At 47.2% G+C, this 22,013-nt stretch overlaps 2 protein-coding genes across 10 annotated transcripts in view; both read right to left on the reverse strand.

Moving 5' to 3' along the window:
- Nucleotides 1-16,437, reverse strand: part of LOC121854386 (uncharacterized serine-rich protein C215.13-like) — a 90,461-nt gene extending 74,024 nt beyond the window's left edge. For 3 of the 9 annotated variants that reach the window (XM_042349039.1, XM_042349036.1, XM_042349033.1), the window contains exons 1-2: nucleotides 16,239-16,437; nucleotides 4,093-4,098 (exon numbers count right to left, since the gene is read on the reverse strand). The gene's annotated coding sequence lies outside the window, so the exon portion shown is untranslated. The remainder of the gene's footprint in view (nucleotides 1-4,092; nucleotides 4,099-16,238) is intronic. The other 6 variants (XM_042349034.1, XM_042349040.1, XM_042349032.1 and 3 more) reach the window with 3 other exon arrangements.
- The window catches only part of LOC121854412 (mucin-2-like), a 28,721-nt gene continuing 14,365 nt past the window's right edge, over nucleotides 7,658-22,013 (reverse strand). The window contains exons 3-6 of the mRNA XM_042349083.1: nucleotides 16,239-16,409; nucleotides 9,138-9,335; nucleotides 8,613-9,042; nucleotides 7,658-8,521 (exon numbers count right to left, since the gene is read on the reverse strand). Coding sequence (XP_042205017.1) covers nucleotides 7,998-8,521; nucleotides 8,613-9,042; nucleotides 9,138-9,335; nucleotides 16,239-16,409 — 1,323 coding nt within the window. The 3' untranslated portion in view covers nucleotides 7,658-7,997. The remainder of the gene's footprint in view (nucleotides 8,522-8,612; nucleotides 9,043-9,137; nucleotides 9,336-16,238; nucleotides 16,410-22,013) is intronic.

Consider the following 22,013-nt stretch of genomic DNA (forward strand, 5'->3'; position numbering starts at 1 on the left):
TCCTCCTCCTGCTGCTGCTTATCCCTTCTCCTGATACCTCCTCCTTCTCCTTATCCCTTCTCCTCCTACTACCTCCTCCACCTCCTCCTAATCCCTTCTCCTCCTACCTCCTCCTCCTCCTCCTCCTAATCCCTTCTCCTACTGCTACCCCCCTCGTTATTCTACCTCTCCCTCGTCTCTACTTCCCTTCCTACTCTTGCCCCGTGCTACCTCCTCCTCTTACTTTCCCATCACCCCCTACAACTACCCCACCATCGCCTTCCTCTCTCCCCCAAACTGTTAAATCTTACACAATCTCATTTTGTCGGGATTTATGGAGTGAATGACTGAGACCCACAAATACAGTTATGAATACAAACTGTAAACTGTGTGTGTGTGAGTGTGTGTGTGTGGGGGTGGGGGGGTGTACATAAGCCTCTGTAAGCTTGCATAAGCATACTAGTTTTTCCTCCTCCCTGCCTCCCTCCCGCCCCCGATGATAATTTATTACGTATCGACTACACAACACGTTTTAGAAATCCAGCGAGTACTGTACGTTCCTACACTGAGTCGTACAGTGAACCGAGGCCCTGTACAGTGCAGTACACCGCACGCGACCAAGTACAGATAAAAGTATTACCAACTGAGAAAGTTATCACCAGGCTTGTGGAAGAGGGAGGGAAGGAGGGGAGGGGGGGGGGTGAAGCAGGGCCACATTTGCCCCAACGGCTAATTTCCAGCAAGAGAACCTCCGTCTGGCAGGCCAGGTTGTCGCCACCAGACCTGCAATCCAAGGCGTGATCGGCCAACGTGTCGTACTGCCTGAGTCGTCACGTAATATGGTGGGGCGTGCCGTGGTGTCTACCTTATCCCCCGTACCCCTGGCCACGGCAGACATCACACCCAGGGGTCATCATCACTCAAACACCAGAAAACAAATTACTACGTGTAAACAAGATTGAAGAGTGACAGGAAAAGTAAACAATATGGACCTGAGTCACCTTCGCCTCGTGACCGACGCGAGTCACTAGGGTCCAGTCCAGACACCCGACCTGCCATATATAAACCTCCACCACCTACCACATTATACAGCCTGTCACACTAACCTAACCTAACCTCCACCACCTACCACATTATACAGCCTGTCACACTAACCTAACCTAACCTAACCTAACCTAACCTCCACCACCTACCACATTATACAGCCTGTCACACTAACCTAACCTAACCCACCTGGGACCCTGCACTACCTCCCTCCACCTCCCACTCTACCAGGAAAATTTGAACTAATTTCCTTCTTAATTTACATGTACTGCCACCCTACATCACCTATGCCTCACAGATTCCAAACTACCACAAGTCAAGTGATCTCAACACAGAAGCAACACTACAGGTACAGGCAGATGACTGTACTCGATGATTATTACAGGTATGGCTGTACTCAAGGTTCTAAAGTAATATCCGTTTAAAAATTCAATGGACTGGACCAGCTAAGGAAGCCAAAGTTTTGTATCTAAAAGCTGAATATTTATTAGGCATCACCTGAAGATTACACACCCCAACCTGTTTCACCTGAGTATTAACTACCCTGACGCTACCTGGAGGGTTAGGTTAAATAAGATTAGATTACGTTACCTCAAGGGTGATTAGGTTAGGCATTAATTAGGTTAGTTAAGTTAGGTTAATCTACGTTAGAATTAAGATGCTTGTTTGATTAATCTAGGTTGGTTAGGTAATAATTAGGTTAGTTAAGTTAGGTTAATCTAGGTTAGCATTAGGGTGGTTAAGTTAGATTAGCGTTATGGCGTTTAACCATCGGGTAAAATAAGCCGTGGTAACTAATCATCAGGTGATCCTTTCTGGAGGGAACCAGGACACCTGCAGGTAAGAGGGGCGTTAAGACGTGCTCCTGACCTAGATAAACACTTTTCCTCCTGCTCACGCCGCCTGGCCTTAACCTTGTTGATGTCCGTTGCTAAAGAGGAGTCAGTTCCTGCAGTTACCTATATAATAGGGGTCAGTTCCTGCAGTTACCCTTATAATAGGGGTCAGTTCCTGCAGTTACCTATATAATAGGGGTCAGTTCCTGCAGTTACCTATATAATAGGGGTCAGTTCCTGCAGTTACCTATATAATAGGGGTCAGTTCCTGCAGTTACCCTTATAATAGGGGTCAGTTCCTGCAGTTACCTATATAATAGGGGTCAGTTCCTGCAGTTACCCTTATAATAGGGGTCTCTGCAGTTACCTGGGTCAGTTCACCAGTTCCCAGTTATAATAGGGGTCAAGTTCCCAGTTACCCTTATATAGGGTCAGTTCCTGCAGTTACCTATATAATGAGGGTCAGTTCCTGCAGTTACCTTATAATAGGGGTCAGTTCCTGCAGTTACCTATATATAGGGGTCAGTTCCTGCAGTTACCCCTTATACAGGGTCAGTTCCTGCAGTTACCTATATAATAGAGTCAGTTTCCTGCAGTTACCTATATATATATAGGGGTCAGTTCCTGCAGTTACCTATATAATAGGGGTCAGGTTCCTGCAGTTACCCTTATAATAGGGGTCAGTTCCTGCAGTTACCTATATAATAGGGGTCAGTTCCTGCAGTTACCCTTATAATAGGGTGTTCAGTTACCTGCAGTTCCTGCAGTTACCCTTATAATAGGGGTGGTTCTGCGGGTTACCCTTATTATAATAGGGTCAGTTCCAGCAGTTGCCATATAGGGGTCAGTTCCTGCAGTTACCCTTATAATAGAGGGTCAGTTCCTGCAGTTACCCTTATAATAGGGTCGATTCCTGCAGTTACCCTTATAATAGGGGTCAGTTCCTGCAGTTACCCTTATAATAGGGGTCAGTTCCTGCAGTTACCCTTATAATAGGGGTCAGTTCCTACAGTTATAATAGGGGTCAGTTCCTGCAGTTACCCTTATAATAGGGGTCAGTTCAGCAGTTCTTTTATAATGGGGTCAGTCTGCAGTTACCCTTATAATGCACATAATGGGGTCAGTTCCTGCGTTACCTTTATAATAGGGGTCAGTTCCTGCAGTTACCTTTATAATAGGGGTCAGTTCTGCAGTTACCCTGGGTCAGTTACCCTTATAATAGGGTCAGTTCCTGCAGTTACCTTTATAATAGGGTCAGTCTGCAGTTACCTTTATAATAGGTCAGTTCCTGCAGTTACCTTTATAATAGGGTCCAGTTCCTGCAGTTATCTTTATAAGGGTCAGTACCTACAGTTAACTACGAACACAGTCCCCACGCCCTTTAGTTAACTACGCCAGTCACCTACAAGTCACTAATTAATACATAACCTCAAAACTTTGCCAGGTGACGTCTGTGTGGTAGTGGTGGAGGGGAGTACTACCTGAGGAAGGCGTGGGTGGGGAGGGAGGAGGAGGGTGGGTAATGGGGTCGAGGGATTAGGTGGGCGTGGGAGGTGAAAAACACGTCCTGGTCTGAGAGAGAGAGAGAGAGAGAGAGAGAGCATTAAACCCAATATATAAATGCTGCCAAGAGGGAGGGGGAGTTGGTGAATGACTCTCTCCTTCCTCCATCTCTCATCGTTGTAATTTTTTCCCCTCCCTTCGCTCCTCCTTTCTCCTTCAAAATATGGTCTTCCTTTCTCCCTCTTAATCTCCTTACATTTTCTTTTCCTTCTATTCTTTCCTAATTCCTCCTGTTTCCTGAGCGCCTTCCCACCATCATCCTCCTCCTCCTCCTCCTCCTCCTCCTCCCCCTTTTCTTCCTAAACTAATTTCCATCTTCCTCCTTATTAACCCTTTTCTATATCCCTTTTCTTCTTCGCATTTCCTGTATAATCTTCCCCTTCTTCACCTCCTCTATCCCTCTTAAAACTTCTTCCTCCTTCTCTGGTTTTTACTCCTTCCCAACTTCCTTCTCCAATATAACACCTTTCCTCCTCTACATTCTTCCCCCCCTCCTCCTCCAGTATAATCCCCTTCCTTCGTATCATTCTTCTTCCTCCCCCCACCCCACCTCCTCTCCCCCCCCCCAACCACCCAGGTAACATACACCAATAACATACCTCACCAACACTTAAAAGAGTCACCAGCACATTATTATGAGTGTAAACAAACACAAGATAATGGTACTCACTTGTTCCTGTAGCGTGTAAAGAAACCAAGAGTTATTACTGGCTAAACACGGTGTATAGAATAACATTAAAAGTCAATATGGTGTATGAGATGAAGACCCTTGTATGAGTGTATTACATTGTATATACATGGATTTTGGATACACGTTATATGTATGTATATGTCAGGTGGATGTTACGAGTCATTGGACACAAGGAGGACAATGTATACACTGTATGAGGACGGGGGGGTGGCAGCCAGTGTCCTACGGGGTATTGGTGGGGTAGGGGAGGTAGGGGACGGAGGGTTGTTCCATCAAGTCTCCCCTTCCTTCCACCCCCACCCCTCCCACCCCCCCACTCTCCCCTCTAATAATTAACACACTTCAGTTAAATACAAATATTATAACTTATACATTAACGATGGTGGGTGAAGCGATGGTGGGTGAAACGGTGGGGGATGAAACGGTGGTGGGTGAAGCGGTGGTAGGGGGGCAGAGAGTGTGTAATAAGCATCCCCCCCCACCCAAAAAAAAAGACACAGTATATTAAGGAATCCATCGCTATTCACAATTTCCACGACGAGGCGATAGACCCAGGTTGAGTAATACGAGACATATGACCTTTAAACACACACCTCTGTACTTAGGATAAAGATAGTTTGTTGACTAGTAGTACCAGTGTTGACAAAGTGAGGAGCCAGCCAGACACAAAGCTCTAAATTAACTACAATAACAAGTTCAATCAACAAGATCAAAACATTATTAGCTTACCTTTACACAAAAAAAAAGAGAATGGAAGAATTGCATGAAAGTACATTATATATAGTGGTTAGCTTAGGTTAGGTTAGGTGAGGCAGATATACAACTAGGTTAGGTTAGGTTATTTGAGGTGGATATACAACTTACGACCCTAGTGACGGTGTTTGGTGGTGGAAATTACTTTATATTGAGACATACACAAGCACATCCCAACACACACACACATCTCTACACAAGCACATCCCAACACACACACATCTCTACACAAGCACATCCCCTCACACACACCTCTACAAAAGCACATACCCTGCTACACACACACATCTCTACACAAGCACATACCCTGCTACACACACACATCTCTACACAAGCACCCCCCAAACTTACACCTCTACACAAGCACATCCCCACAAGCACAACCCCCCCCCTCACACCCACGCGCCATTCCCCGTGGCCCAGATTATACAAATGGGCAACAATTACACCTGCCTGCCTAATGGTTGTGGGGGGGGTACAAAAGAAATGAGGGGGCGACAACCACCAACCCCCCCCCCTTCTCCTGACACCTGACCAATGACTGTTATCTCTCTTAACCTTTGACCTTTGTCCAGTGATGACCTCTGCCTGACCACGGTGTATTGTTCCTCTATATAATATCAGTAGTGCACACATAGTCGCCATTACAGTGATGTTATTGTAATGGTAGAAAATGGTGAGAAATATTAAAGAAAATAGGGAAAATGGCATGAAACGTGAGGCTTAGGGGGGGGAAAAATGGTAAAAGGGAAAGGAAACTTGAAAGAAATAGAAAATGTTAAAATAAAGGGGGAAATAATGACAGAAAATGGTTAGGCGATGATGAAGAAAACCCCAGTACAGTACGTTAATTAAGTCACTATTAACTAACAAAAACCATCATTACTGTGTAGGAGGGGTGAGGAGGGTGAGGAGAGGGGAGTGAGGAGAGGGGGAGTAGGAGAGGGAGTAGGAGAAGGGGGTGAGGAGAGGGGTGAGGGGGTGAGGAGAGGGGGTGAGGAGGAGAGGGGTGAGGGAGGGGTGAGGGGGGTGAGGGAGGGGGTGAGGAGAGAATCTAAATACTGTGAGAGAAGAACATGGGCGACAGAAAATAAGAGAGGGGCGGGGGCGGTAAGGAGAGAGAGAGAGAGAGAGAGAGAGAGAGAGAGAGAGAGAGAGAGAGAGAGAGAGAGAGAGAGAGGGCAGAAAATGTAGGGAAGGAGGGTAGAGGTAGGCTAATTCTCCCTCCCTCCCACTCGCACTCACTCACACACTGCACACTTGCACACGCACACACTCACACAAATAACGACCATTCCAAAACAAAACATGGAAGACATATATCTACAGTATACATAAAAAAATATTCCAGTCATGATTTCAACAAAGGTTCGAATTTCGTCGGGAGGAGAGTTTGGTGCAGCGACGGGGGACACCAGAGTCAAGCCAACACTCCAAGGGTAATGTGGGAGGAGGAGGAGAAGATGGTGGAAGGAGGGGAAGTGAGGAAAGATTATGGAGGGATGGGTGAGGACAGAGGGAAGGAGCATGTCACCACAGCATAAGGGGGAGGAGACTGAGATGGCTACATATATTATAGGAGGAAAATTCTTATCATGGGGCAGCTCATTACTGTCACAGGGTCACACACACACACACACACACACACACACACACACACACACACACACACACACACACACACACACACACACACACACACACACACACACACACACACACACACACACACACACAAGTAGCTGTTTACGCCAGAGTAACTCGAGGCAGAAAAATAGCACTGGTGTTTAGAGAAGCAGTTGTTTGCTGGCTGATGTAAACATTTATATTCTCGCTTACAAATTATATTTCCTTAGATACACAAGGCAAATTTAGCGGATTAAACAACCCAACTACTTAATTAGCTACAAGAGTGTGAACATAAGTAGCAGAGAGCGAGGCTTCCTGTAGCTGAGAAAATTAATTAAACATATATCAAGTTAACTCTCTTGTATAACATTTAATGAGGAAATATTGTCACCAGATCATACACAAAGACTTCATTTGTTACAAGATAATGTGAACGTTATCTTGGGTTTTTGTACAGCTAATAATGAGGCAATATTGTTGGGTATATAATTCGCAGTCAAGGAAATAAGATAACCTAAAGATATGTTGATTTAAAAAAAATGAATAAAGAAATAATGTTTGACACGTTATTTGCAATCAAACTACTACATAAAGACAATGAAATAAATATAGCGCGGACTGCCAGGGCGCCTCAGTAAGGGATAACAGCTGGGAGACAGGGCCGCCAGCACAACGTCATGTAAGGCGATATAAATTCTCGATTGTTCTCGGAATTTCTCGTCTCATCTCTATCCTAAAATCCTGAAGCTTTGTAACAAGAGGCAGGGAACTTTCTGGCTCTCTCTCTCTCTCTCTCTCTCTCTCTCTCTCTCTCTCTCTCTCTCTATATATATATATATATATATATATATATATATATATATATATATATATATATATATATATATATATATATATATACATATATATTACATATACATACATGTATATATGTATATATATGTATATATATATACATATATACATATATATCTATACATATATATATACATACATACATACATACATACATACATACATACATACATACATACATACATACATACATACATACATACATACATACATACATACATATATATATATATATATATATATATATATATATATATATATATGTGTGTGACAAATATATTCCAATGATATTATTAATGACCTACCTTTCATCTCGACAAACACAGATTTTCACTAGTAATTATTAAAAAAATAAAAAAATAAAAAAATATGGCGCCACTGTCGTGTGGGCGTCACGAGGCCCCGCAGCGACCGCCAGTCAGTGCGGTCCCTGGCAGGCTGGGTCCAAAAACCTCCAATCACTTCCCACTTTACTAAACTCTGAAGACAGTTTATCATAATTAAATTTTTTTGTCTTACAACCTGACTCCCTCATTATCCTCCCCTTCTTTTCTCTTCCAGATCACTGATAACCTGATGGGGTAGCTCGCTCCCTGCGCCAGACTCCAGGAACAGCGGGGAGCCGGGTTCATCCTCCTCCGCTGAGCTCAAAATACAGCATACAAAAATCTGTGCTGGAGTAAGAGGATCAAGTAGAGATGTCGGCAAGACGGACGGGGTCGTCTCCTGATGCCGCAGTGGGGGTCAGGCTCAGTCACCCGGATTATCCAACTCCCGCCAGGGTAGCTGAGTCTCCTGCTGCTGCTGCTGCTGCTGGTGGTGGTGGTAACGGGAGTGGTGGTGACGGGAGTGGTGATGGTGACAGGAGTGGTGGTGGTGTCGGGAGTGGAGGTGGTGGTGACAGGGGTGGTGGATGTTCCTGCTGGTGACGGGGTTGTGGGATGTTCCTGCTGGTGACGGGGCTGTGGGATGTTCCTGCTGGTGACGGGGCTGTGGGATGTTCCTGCTGGTGACGGGGTGGTGGAAGTTCCTGCTGGTGACGGGGTTGTGGGATGTTCCTGCTGGTGACGGGGGTGGTGGATGTTCCTGCTGGTGACGGGGCTGTGGGATGTTCCTGCTGGTGACGGAATTGGTGGTGGATGTTCCTGCTGGTGACGGGGTTGGGATGTTCCTGCTGGTGACGGGGATGTGGGATGTTCCTGCTGGTGACGGGGTGGTGGTGGTGGTTCCTGCTGGTGACGGGGTGGTGGGGTGCTGGTGACGGGGTTGTGGGATGTTCCTGCTGGTGACGGGGTTGTGGGATGTTCCTGCTGGTGACGGGGTTGTGGGATGTTCCTGCTGGTGACGGGGTGGTGGTGGATGTTCCTGCTGGTGACGGGGATGTGGGATGTTCCTGCTGGTGACGGGGTGTGGTGGTGGTTCCTGCTGGTGACGGGGTTGTGGGATGTTCCTGCTGGTGACGGGGATGTGGGATGTTCCTGCTGGTGACGGGGTGGTGGTGGGTGGTTCCTGCTGGTGACGGGGTTGTGGGATGTTCCTGCTGGTGACGGGGTTGTGGGATGTTCCTGCTGGTGACGGGGTGGTGTGGTGGTGGTTCCTGCGGTTCCAGGTGGTGCGCTGGTGACGGGGATGTGGGATGTTCCTGCTGGTGACGGCCAGGGGATGTTCCCTGGTGACGGGGTTGTGGGACTGCTGGTGACGGGGATGTGGGATGTTCCCTACTGTTGACGGGGATGTGGGATGTTCCTGCTGGTGACGGGGTGGTGGTGGTGGTTCCTGCTGGTGACGGGTTGTGGGATGTTCCTGCTGGTGACGGGGATGTGGATGTTCCTGCTGGTGACGGGGTGGTGGTGGTGGTTCCTGCTGGTGACGGGGTTGTGGGATGTTCCTGCTGGTGACAGGGTGGTGGTGGATGTTCCTGATGTGGATGTTCCTGCTGGTGACGGGGTGGTGGTGGATGTTCCTGCTGGTGACGGGGTGGTGGTGGATGTTCCTGCTGGTGACGGGGTGGTGGTGGTGGTTCCTGCTGGTGACGGGGGATAATGAGCCTTTTGATAGTGAAGGCTCTTGCTGGTGATAAGCTAATGATGATGAGAGTTCTGCTGGTGACAGGGTGAAGGCGGTATTGGATAAGATGGTGGAGGTTCTGTTGGTGTTGGAGACCGGCGGAAAATGGTGTTGGAGATCGGTGGTGATGGTGGTGGCGCTAAGACGTGTGTGGCGGCAGCTGGGGGTCAGGCGGTGATGAAGAGCTGCTGAGACTCGCGGAGGGAGGGAAGACTTTGTCATGTAGATGATCAACAGCTCCTCTGTCATGCAACGATCATAAACCCTCCCATGACGCTCCACACACACACACACACACACACACACACACACACACACACACACACACACGAAGAGAGGAAGAAGAGAAAAAGGTAAGAGACAAGGGGAAGAAATAAGCCATAAAACAGCAGGATAGAGAATGGGACATGAAGCCGTCGTTAAGGAGTATGTAAGATGCATAGACGCCATATACACTCTCAGGGGCCGTACACTCACCCGTAATGCTCACCAAGACACACCGTCAGGGGCCGACACTCACCCCGTAATGCTCACCAAGACACACCGTCAGAGGCCGACACTCACCCGTAATGCTCACCAGACACACACACCGTCAGGGCCGACACTCATCCGTAATGCTCACCAGGACACACCGTCCGGGGGCCGACACTCTTGTAATGCTCACCAAGACACACCGTCAGGGGGCCGACACTCACCCGTAATGCTCACCAAGACACACCGTCAGAGGCCGACACTCACCCCGTAATGCTCACCAAGACACACACACCGTCAGGGGCCGACCTCACCCGTAATGCTCACCAAGACACACCGTCAGGGGCCGACACTCACCCCGTAATGCTCCACCAAGACACACCGTCAGGGGCCGACACTCACCCCGTAATGCTCACCAAGACACACACCGTCAGGGCCGACACTCACCCGTAATGCTCACCAAGACACACACCGTCAGGGCCGACACTCACCCGTAATGATCACCCAAAGACACACACACACCGTCAGGGGGCCGACACTCACCCGTAATGCTCACCAAGACTACACCGTCGAGCCGACACTCACCACCCCGTAGTATACTAAGGACACACACACCGTCAGGGGGCCGACACTCACCGTAATGCTCACCAAGACACACCGTCAGGGGCCGACCTCACCCCGTAATGCTCCTGCCAAGACACACACCGTCAGAGCCGACACTCACCCAGCCAATGCCACCGGACTTTTACCGTCGGGGCCGACACTCGCATGTGCTCACCAAGACACACCGTCAGAGGGGCGGCCACTACTGCAATGCTCACCAAGACACACCGTCAGGGGGCCGACACTCACCCCGTAATGCTCACCAAGACACACCGTCAGGGGGCCGACACTCACCCCGTAATGCTCACCAAGACACACCGTCAGGGGGCCGACACTCACCCCGTAATGCTCACCAAGACACACCGTCTAGTCACCACAAATACAGGACGCTCACCAGCATGTACAGTACATTAACCTTTACAAAGACGTCAAGATAAGCGTGTATGATCACCAGGTATACATAACGCTCGCACGGATATAATACAAGACTCCTTAAAAGTATGAATGATCACCAGGATATACATAGCATACGTTACACTATACATTATATACCGTGACCCCAGTACACGTGAGCAGTTTGCCCTCTTATACCCAGAGCCACCTTACACGGCAACCTACCTCTACACACACACACAGTACACTACCTCCACCTGGCCACTTCCCATTCACCTCTACCCTACGCACTATGTGGTCACAACTTCCCAATACCTCGACCAGTACCGACCCCCCACATACGAGGCGAGCCATCTGAGCCTTATATTATATCCAGCCTTCCTTTCTAACCCCTATACCGAACCTCCGCTAGTGTTTCCCTCTGTCCTCAGCGTGTCATTATATTCCCAGCCCATTACACAAGCGGCTTCTCTCTCTCTCTCTCTGCCCATACGTGCTACAACACCATGCTGTTACTTCTTTCCCATCCCTCCCATCCACCTTCTCTCCCCTCCCGCCCACCCTCTATCCCCTCTACCACCTCTCCCATCCACCTTCTCTCCCCTCCCGCCCACCCTCTATCCCCTCTACCACCTCTCCCATCCACCCTCTCTCCTCCCTACCAGTCCGACCTCCTGCTCTGTAATCCTCACTATCTTCCCTCCTCCCTTCCCCCCCACACTATACCTCCTCCCATCACCGCACTTCCTACTCTAGCTCTTTCCCATCACACCATCGCTCCTCCTACCTTACCTCACCCAAGAAAGGTGCCGGACCATTGGAGCACACAGTGTATTTCCCCCAGAAGTAAGGTACATCACCCCAGCCCGTGCTCACACACCCCAGGAGCTGCCCCCCCTTCCTATGCCCCCAGTGGATACTTTCATGGGAGCTATCCTTCACGCCCTCTAGTCAAGCCCTTGGTGATGGTGGGTCCTTAGAGAGGGACCTTAACTCCTGACGGGAGGATCTGTGCGTGAGGTGAGCCGGATATAATATTCTAGTGACCTTTATACCCATCATCTTGTTGTCCTGCCACCCCTCTCTCCCTCCCCTCTCCCTGCCTCCCCCTCTCCTTCCTTGTCTCTCTCCCTCCCCCCTCTCCGTCGTTCCTAGGGGGGGAAATAAACCAAAGAAGGTCCGCCACCTCGACGACCATGTCATCTGGCGTTGATTTGTGAGCCGTGAAAAAACGTGAAGGAGCCGGACACTGGCGGAGGTTTTGTGTGATATTCCCAGAGGACGTGGCTCACCCAACGCCTCCTCCACCCATTAAACTTTTGTATCGCATTTTCTCATACTTCTTGCCCCTGGATTCCCCCCAACCCCCTCACCACCTACGTCTCTCTTACATATCGGTCGATTCTTTCTCCTCTACGGCGCTACGTGACATCTTGGTGACTTGACTTAACGTGACATCTTGGTGACTTGACTTTAACATGATAACTTGGTGATTAACTTAACGTGACATCTTGGTGACTTGATTTAACATGATAATTTGGTGACTAACTTAACGTGACATCTTGATGACTTGACTTAACATGATAACTTGGTGATTAACTTAACGAGACATCTTGGTGACTTGACTTAACATGATAACTTGGTGACTTGACTTAACGTAACATCTTGGTGACAGAGAAAGAGAGACTTGTTTAATGAATAAGCTCCATATACGCGTGATGAACCCAATGTTTATCATAGAAAATAAAATAAGGAAAAAAAAAAGCTTCGTTGGTTGAAGGAAAAAAGAAACGGGTGAAATTTTGTACTCCCAGAACGGACAGATGCCACGTGGCTTGTGCATCTGTGTCACTCTTCCTGTGTCATTCAGTCTACCTTCAAAAAAATAATAATATATACACAGGAAACTCTGTATACATTTACGTATGATTCGTCAGATCACATGAAGTTTAGCCCCCCAGCTTATATCACGTAATGTTTAACCACAATAATGATACCTGGGCGCGGGGGGTGGGGGGAGAATTAACGTTAATGTGTTTAATCACGTGATGAAAGAAGCATGGGGGTGCCTAATCTTCAGGTGATCCCACTCGCCTTCAGTGTCGTAGTGAACTAGTGACGGAAGTATCAAGCATCGAGGACTCTACCAACGAGTACTGTACTGTGCACCAATTTTTTTTCTTCTCTGTCATCAATCATTTCCGCGACTGTCCTGTGTATATTAAGTTTTTTATTTTTTATTTTTACGCTACAGCTTCAACGTCCCGAGTAATTGAAAGCGAGTGATTTGTCAGTGTACCCGCTCGTTCGGACCCCCCCTCCTCCCCCGGGTGTATCAGGGCACAGCAGTACCCCAACAATGTCGGCACGTACAACACAGTGTGGAGGGTGGTGATACGTGCAACACACCAGGTGACACATGAAACACAGCGTGGTGGTGGTGACACGTGCAACACACAAGGTGACACATGAAACACAGCGTGGAGGTGGCACGTAAGACACGGGCAGACGTGTCGCCGCCAGCTGTGACTCAGGAGCCAGGCAGCAGGTACGTCAATACAGCCTCCCGCAGAGCCACACTGACACGCACATGGGTGGCCTGTACACGTCACCAGCACACACATGGGTGGCCAGTACATGTCACCAGCACACACATGGGTGGCCAGTACATGTCACCAGCACACACATGGGTGGCCAGTACATGTCACCAGCACACACATGGGTGGCCAGTACAGCACCATACATGTCACCAGCACACACATGGGGTGCCTGCAGTCATCAGCATTACTACTTTAGCGTACTGTACACGTCACCAGCACACACATGGGTGGCCTGTACACGTCACCAAAGCACATTATGGGTACACGTCACCAGCACACACATGGGTGTACGTCACTAGCACACACACGCGGCCTGCACACGTCACCAGCACACATGGGTGGCCTGTACATGTCACCAGCACACACACACGGGGTGCCTGCACATGTCACCAGCACACACATGGGGTGGCCTGTACAGCACACACATGGGTGGCCTGTACACGTCACCAGCACACACATGGTGGCCCACACGTCACCAGCACACACATGGGGTGCCCAGCATGTCACCAGCACACACACACAAAAGCCTGTACACGTCACCAGCACGGCCATGGGTGGCCTGTACACGTCACCAGCACACACATGGGTGGCCTGTACACGTCACCAGCACACACATGGTGGCTCTGTACACGTCACCAGCACAGCGATGGTGGCTCCTGCATGACGTCACCAGCACACACATGGGTGGCCAGCACATGTCACCAGCACACACATGGGGTGCCTGTACACGCCAACAGCACACACACATGTGGGTGGCCTGTACACGCTCACCAGCACACACATAAGTGCCTGTACACGTCACCAGCACACACATGGGGTGGCCAGTACATGTCACCAGCACACACACATGGGTGGCCTGTACACGTCACCAGCACACACATGGACGAGCTGTAGAAGCACGCACATGAGAGGTGTACACAGCATTTATCGCCATTTTCGAGGTGGCGTGGCAATTAAGAGACACACAAAGGAACATACACACAGACCAACAACACGTACACAGGGAAGTACAGTACACACATGTATACATCAGTGCCATGTAGGATATAAGTAACACGTGGAGAGTAACGCAGCGCCACATGTTATAACAACGTGACCCCAACACTACACGTTAACTAACTCTCACTTGATTATCTAAGCTTACCTGTATACCTAATTACCTAGACTTACCTGTATACTTTATTACCTAGACTTACCTGTCTAACTATAACATAACATATATATAACCAACTTGTATCCTAACCTTACCTAATCTGCCCTTAACCTTGCTCAACTTAATCATCACTTCACCTCACCTAATCTAACCTACTCAAATTTAATCTAACCCCAATTAAACTTCATCTAACCTAACCCAACGTAATAATAACCTACCCCAACCTTTACTTAATTTCAGCCTAATGTGTCCAAAATACAGGTATATTTCATCCCAAAACAATAGTTGCAGTGCCTATGAAATACAGGTAAACTTACTAGCTAGCTCATACCCCTACCCCCACACACCTGCACCCAACCCCTGCCCACACCCACACCCACACCCACCCACCTCACGCCCATATATCTCCATAATATACGCCCCCACTTGTATCAAATATTTTATAATTATTAAAAAGTAAATAAAATATTTAAGGGAAGCATGACACACACACACACACACACACACACACACACACACACACACACACACACACACACACACACACACACACACACACACACACACACACACACACACACACACACACACACACACACACACACACAAGGTAATAATATCCACATTTCTTTCTACAATTTGTCTTGTGTAGAAACTCGATTAACTTAACACACTTTGGCCACTACTACACCTCAACACTGTACACTAAAACAACAACAACAACAACTACACCTGTATACCTACACATTACATCAAATACACACACGTGGGTTATATATACATACACAATACATGGTAAAAGTTGATGAAAAGTATACACACAACACATAGTTAATATACAGTCATCATCAGTATACATAGTTAATACAAACATCAATACAATGTAATATCAGGTATAGTACAGAAGACGAGAGAAGAAGAAGGAGGAGGAGGAGGAGGAGGAGGAGGAGGAGGACGCAGAAGAAGAGAGACAGGAGGAAGGGCAAGAGGTGAGGAGGAGAATGGATAGGAAGAATTGTGACCACTGCCTCAACCACTAGCAGGTGTGACGTAGTTTGAGGGTGATGGAGGAGCCACAGGGAGAAGAGGCATCCAGGGAGAGGAGGCATCCAAGAAGAAGAGGCATCCAGGGAGAGGGATGGCGTGTGTGTGGGGGGAGGAGGCAACCAAGGAGTGGATACCAGGGAAGGAGAAGCAAAGAAGAGGAGAGTTGAAAGATAGAGGAACAAAGAACGAGAAGCATTTAAACGTTTGACAGGTAACGAAGAAGAGTGAAGATATAAAGAAAGAGATAATGAAGATGGGAGAGGAAGAATGGGGGGGAAGGAGGCAATGCAGGAGTAGGAGGGAAGGGGGGGGAGAGAAAGAGACAGGGAAGAAGAGTGAATGCAGTTGGATCAGCAAGGATGAGAGAGAACACGGGAGAGGTTTAGGAAATAGGTAACAAGAAGCAACGAAGGAGGAATAATATAATAGAGCTGGAAAGAAATAACAGAGGAAAGAACATGACAGTATAAATTTAAACTACATTCGAGAGAGAGAGAGAGAGAGAGAGAGAGATAAGAGATATGGTTTGTCAACATTAAGGGTGGTCGACTTACAATAGGTATGGTTCCTGGGACGACTGGTGTGCCCGGGCTGAGTCCTTGGATCTGAGTCATGATGGCGTTCTTGAGAGCCAGGTGGTTGCGGCCGTTGATGAGCAGCTGGTCTTTGAGGTGCTGCGGTGGGTGGAAGTACTTGCAGGGGGGCTTCTCCCGGTTACATCGACCCTGGAACAAAAGATCACACGGTTAACAATACAGAAGGTAACTTTATATAGTAACATCACAACTGTCGTAAATACAAAATGAAATAAAATACTTTGAAACACTAATACAAGATGATTTTATTCGGCATTGAGACACAACTTGTACCGAAGAGTTAAACATGAAGAAATAACCTATCTTGAGTCTAGTTGTTAATTACTTACTTCTCGCTTCAACAATCTCTTCTTTATTAAATATGAAAACAAATTAATTAATTCAATTTATCATTTCTTACATAAAAAAACACCGAGTCAAGAAAGCGGATATAAAAAACAGGAAGTGGTAGTAAATTTTTCGCGCCATAATAAAGAACGCCCGCGAAAGTCTAAGATTTGTTTACATAGTGACGTAATGCGCAGTCCCTCCCGCCTAATGTCGTCAACCACTATCAACTTTAATAATTACGTCATTAAATTAATATTCGTAGATTTTAAAGCAATAATAATTAGCATGTTCCGTGTTAAAATTAGGAAAACGAAGCCCTGAGTGCCTGGGTGGCTCAAACATCACAGAACTAATTAAGTTATCATCATGAAATTTCACGCATGGATCACTGCTGATGTGACGGGCACTCGCCGTCACCCACAATAACTATAAACCTGATTATCTCATCAGCAACAAATCTGCTGCACAAATTGCTGGTTTCACAGGCGTCCCGACGAAACTGTAAATCACGGAGCTTTGTGAAATATTCCACAGCCTCACTAACCGCCACAAAAACCTTAACACCTGCCTCAATTAAACCTTCCCCACAGGTAAAATAACAATACAACCCACACTTTATAATATGGTTATCTATACAATAATCTGATATAAATTATTTAAAATATCTCTTCTCTTACAAAGAACTGATAAATAGTAAAAAACACGAGGTACACATACAAAGGTGTGCAGTGTAGCATTAAACTACATTTTCCTCCGTCAGTGAACGAATCGGTGATTTGGTTTCCGCTAGTGAGTGAGTCATTTAGTGTCAGTAATAAAGAATGTCGTAATAGATAAAATAAAATCACATAAAACTAATATTTCTTAATGTGGGAACATTATAGTGTTTCCACAGCCTTAAACTCTAAGGTGTGAGGCAGCCATGTTTCAAGACTATGGCGTGGATCACAGGTAACATATGGCGCGGATCACAGGTAACATATGGCGCGGATCACAGGTAACATATGGCGTGGATCACAGGTAACATATGGCGTGGATCACAGGTAACATATGGCGTGGATCACAGGTAACATATGGCGTGGATCACAGGTAACATATGGCGTGGATCACAGGAAACATGGCGTGGATCATAGATAACATGGAGTGGATCACAGGTAACATATGGCGTGGATCACAGGTAACATATGACGTGGATCACAGGTAACATATGACGTGGATCACAGGTAACATGACGTGGATCACAGGTAACATATGACGTGGATTACAGGTAACCTAACACCAGACGAAATTAACGTAGATATTTTGTTAAAAAAATCTGTACACTATTTTCCCCCTAACTAGTGTTCAGGTAGTTAAGGTATAACATCTCAATATAATCATCACGTCATTCTTGTATTTTATCTTAACCAGTTAGTGACAGTCCTGGACCTTCCCCCACGAGGAATTCTTTCACCTCAAAACAACTAAAAATTGAGAAAATTCCCTGAAATATAAAGTTAAATATTATTTGTCCCCCACAAGCTGACCTAATGAGTCTGCGGCGGCCATCAGTCATGCAATTAAAACACTAATTAACGATAAATACGAACCAAGAAATCCGGGAAATCAGTTAATTAAGAGTTGGCGAGTTGTAAACCATCACTAAGGTGCGTTATGTTGTCTGTATCTAAGTAAAGTGTGTTGGTTTATTGTCCTTCCTGACTTCCTTCCTTCCTTCCCTTCCCTCCTGCCTCTTGTCTTCCTTCCCTGCGTCCCTCTTGCCTTTCTCCCCCATTCTTCCTGCCTTCCTCTTCCTACTTCCTCCCTCACTCTTGCCTTCCTTCCTCCCTCCCTCACCCCCCTCTTCCTCCCCGTGTTCTTGACAGAGTGTCTATCGTCTAACTTAACACACGGACAAGACCTGCCAACTACTTAACTACCACACGGGGCAGTTAACTACACTACTTTTTTACCTTTAATTAAAAATACACAAATTAGAGCAATATAATTTTTCTATTCAATTAATTCCCACAGAAGGACGAAAACTTATTAAATATAATTAACAAGCACACATTTAAAATATTACATATAATTTGTATTTAATTAAGTACTACACAGGGAGGGAACCTTGTCTCAGATACATTTAGTTAACAAATACAAAGAAAAACTGTTATTTATATGTAATTTTTATTTACTCCAAGAACTTTCATTATTCAAACTAGAGACTGATGAAAGGGTCGACTGTAACTCAACCTCCAAAGTACAGTTTTATTTCACGCATAGTAAAAGCTAAACTGGCTCTAGTCAGGTCAGACGCCATTAACAGTAAATTATTCCGTATAACAGATGCGCATCTTTTACAAGAGATAAAAATTAAACCCGTCTGACTGAGGTCTCACTGAGGGAAGTTGTGTGTGTGTGTGTGTGTGTGTGTGTGTGTGTGTGTGTACGTGTGCGTGTGTGTGTGTGTGTACGTGTGTGTGTGTGTGTGTGTGTGTGTGTGTGTGTGTGTGTCATCAGGTGCAAGCCAACTGCGGGCAAGATTGATGAACCATGGCACTACCCCCCCTCCCCCAGGCCGCGACACTGATGAAAATATCCGAGAAACCAAAGCGGCGTGATTAATGCAGCTGCTGCCTCCCTGAGAGACGCGGATTACCATTATGTATTAAAGCCAAGTTCACGTGTGAGTGACCTTGCCTGCCCTGCCCTGCCCTGCCCCACCCTGCCCCGCCCGAGGAGATAACTAGCGGTGGTGATCGCTTCCCCCCTTGTGGTACTCCAGCTAAAGCACGGGACTCCACTGTGCTGCTGGGGAAATATCCCTCACACGGTGTATACTAGACACGCATACTCGTATCCTTTAAATGTTCTATAACAAAGGTATATACGTTTATTCACTTTATATATACTATGCGAGTATTTTGAATGGAAATAGAGAAAGGGAGATAGAGAATAGTTGAATATTAGCAGAGTATTATAACAGATGGAGACAGACGGACATACATCAAAGCCAAACACAGGTTGTTGGATGTTTGTCTGATCGTCACTTATAATGAGGCTGACCAAGAGTATGCAGTACCTTTGACCCTTTGAGTACGATTACAACCCTCTTAGTACGATGCCAAACCCCCGAGTACGATGCCAACCCCAGAGTATGTCAAACCCCCAGAATTCGATGCCAAATCCGAGTACGACGTATTAACCCATTGATTAACACATCTTCAACTCCTGAGCACGATGACTTAACCCCTCAAGACAGGGTTAAGGCAGGAGGATTTAGTTCGAGTTAAGGTTTAAATAAAGAAAATCCCTTACTAAACCCTAAAAAAGAAACCTTAAAGGTAAGTAAAAAAATCCCTTACTCAACCCTAAAACCCCTTTAAACGCGGCTCTGACAATGCATATATTTCATTAAGTACTTCAAGATTAAATAAATTTGCATACATGAATTACCCATAAGGTCACGTAGCTGTAATTCGGTCACCAACTGGTAGAGAAGAGCAAAAAACACACACACACACACACACACACACACACACACACACACCTAATAAATAATAATTACATCAACTTGTGGTGATGTTAGTTTGAGAACAACAAAAAGATTCATCTCAAATTACGAGCGGAATATTGTGTTTAGTGCGTCAGCCAGGTGTGTGGCTCTCACCTCTCCCTGTTGCTGAGTGAGAGAGAGAGAGAGAGAGAGAGAGAGAGAGAGAGAGAGAGAGAGAGAGAGAGATCCTTGGCTGGTGGCGGTGTATTCCAAAATCATGGGGAGCATGCAGGTGGTGTGTGTGACGAGCTGGGGTAGGGTGGGTGGGCGGGACGAGGGGGGCTGGGGCGAGGTGGGGGGGGGTGGGGTTAGGAGTTACTAGACAAGGGCGGAATAAGGAGCCTAGGGAAGTGGGTAGGTATCACAGTGGGAAGGGAGGAAAGGAGAGAAGCAAGGCAGGGAGAGATTTGTAACAGGACTGCCTTCCATCTTCTGCTTAGGTATGGCGGAGCAGGGCAGGGCAGGGCGGGGCGGGGCGGGGCGGGGCAGGGTGTGGCAGGAGTGCAGCGGAGGAGCGAAGTGGGGGAGGGGGCCACGAGGATTTCTACAGGAGTACGACTTAAAGACGTTCACCTGGACGGGCAGGAACGACACTGTGTACCCACCAGGGCAGGTCACTCACCCACAAGAGAAAGAGAGAGAGAGAGAGCGCACAGGAAGCAGGGAAGGAGGAGGAAGAGAGGGGAGGATGTAGAAGAGGGAAGGAGCAGATGAAGTAGGGGAATCAGGAAAGAGGAACAAGAACGAGGGAACCATGACAATGTGGGAATAAGAAAAAAAAAGAAAATGACAAAACAATGAGAGGAAGGAAGGAAGGAAGGAAGGAAGGAAGGAAGGAAGGAAGGTAGGTCAGTAGAGAGTATCAAGATCCTCGCGGGGCCAGGAGGAGGAGAACGGCAGCGGCTCCATAAACTAGTCAGTCACTGCCATAATTACCTACATCAAAAATTACGGCAACAGTTAAGGGATAATTAACAAAGAGTGATCAAAGACAGGCACGGCAGCCCCCCCCCCTCCCCTCTCTCTTCCTTCCTTCCACTCTCTTCATCCCCTCCTTACTCTCACTAACTTTTCCTTCCTTCCCCTCTCTACTTCCTCCATCTCTCTTTCTACCTACCTACCTACCTCCTCTCTTTAGTCATACCCCTCCCCCTTCTCCCCCCTACCACCCTTTCTCTCTCTCTTTCTCCCCTACCCTACCCCCATGTCTCTCTCTCTCTCTCTCTTCTCTCTCTCTCTTCCTCCCCTGTCACTGACCTCCCTCTCTACCTTCCTCCCTCCTGCTCACGTCACGGGAAAGGCCCAGGGTGGAGTCTCCACTGAAGTCTTGCGGTAAGAGGCTTTGAGGGGAAGACTGGGAGGAAATGAGGGAGGAGGATGACGTCATGGGGAAGAATAGGAGACAGTGGAGAGAGAGAGAGAGAGAGAGAGAGAGAGAGAGAGAGAGAGAGAGAGAGAGAGAGAGATTATGAAGGCAGGTCAAGGGAAAATCCCAAAGGAGAAATAAGGTCACAGAACAAGAGAGGTCACGGGAAGGAACACAACACTGAGGCAGAGAATCATTAGAGAATGATATCACGCTATCATGGGTTAACATCATGGTAGCAGCAAGGTATCATGGCGGGGGAAAAGAAAAGAGAAAAAAGATGTAATGAAATGTGAAGAGTATGAGAGAGGGTGGTGGGGGGAGGGTGGGGGGGGGAAAGGGGGAGGGAGAGGGGGGAAGGGTGAGTAAGGGCCTCCAGTCCCCCACCAACAACATGGGCTGGAGCCACACAGGACAACAGCCTCGTAAATAACACTAACAGGGAATTGTCCATGAAGAGTGGAGACTTCAGTGGCAGGTTTTATATAACACCACCACCACT

This window comes from Homarus americanus, unplaced genomic scaffold, assembly GCF_018991925.1.
Source record: "Homarus americanus isolate GMGI-L3 unplaced genomic scaffold, GMGI_Hamer_2.0 scaffold54443, whole genome shotgun sequence".
NCBI lineage: Eukaryota > Metazoa > Arthropoda > Malacostraca > Decapoda > Nephropidae > Homarus > Homarus americanus.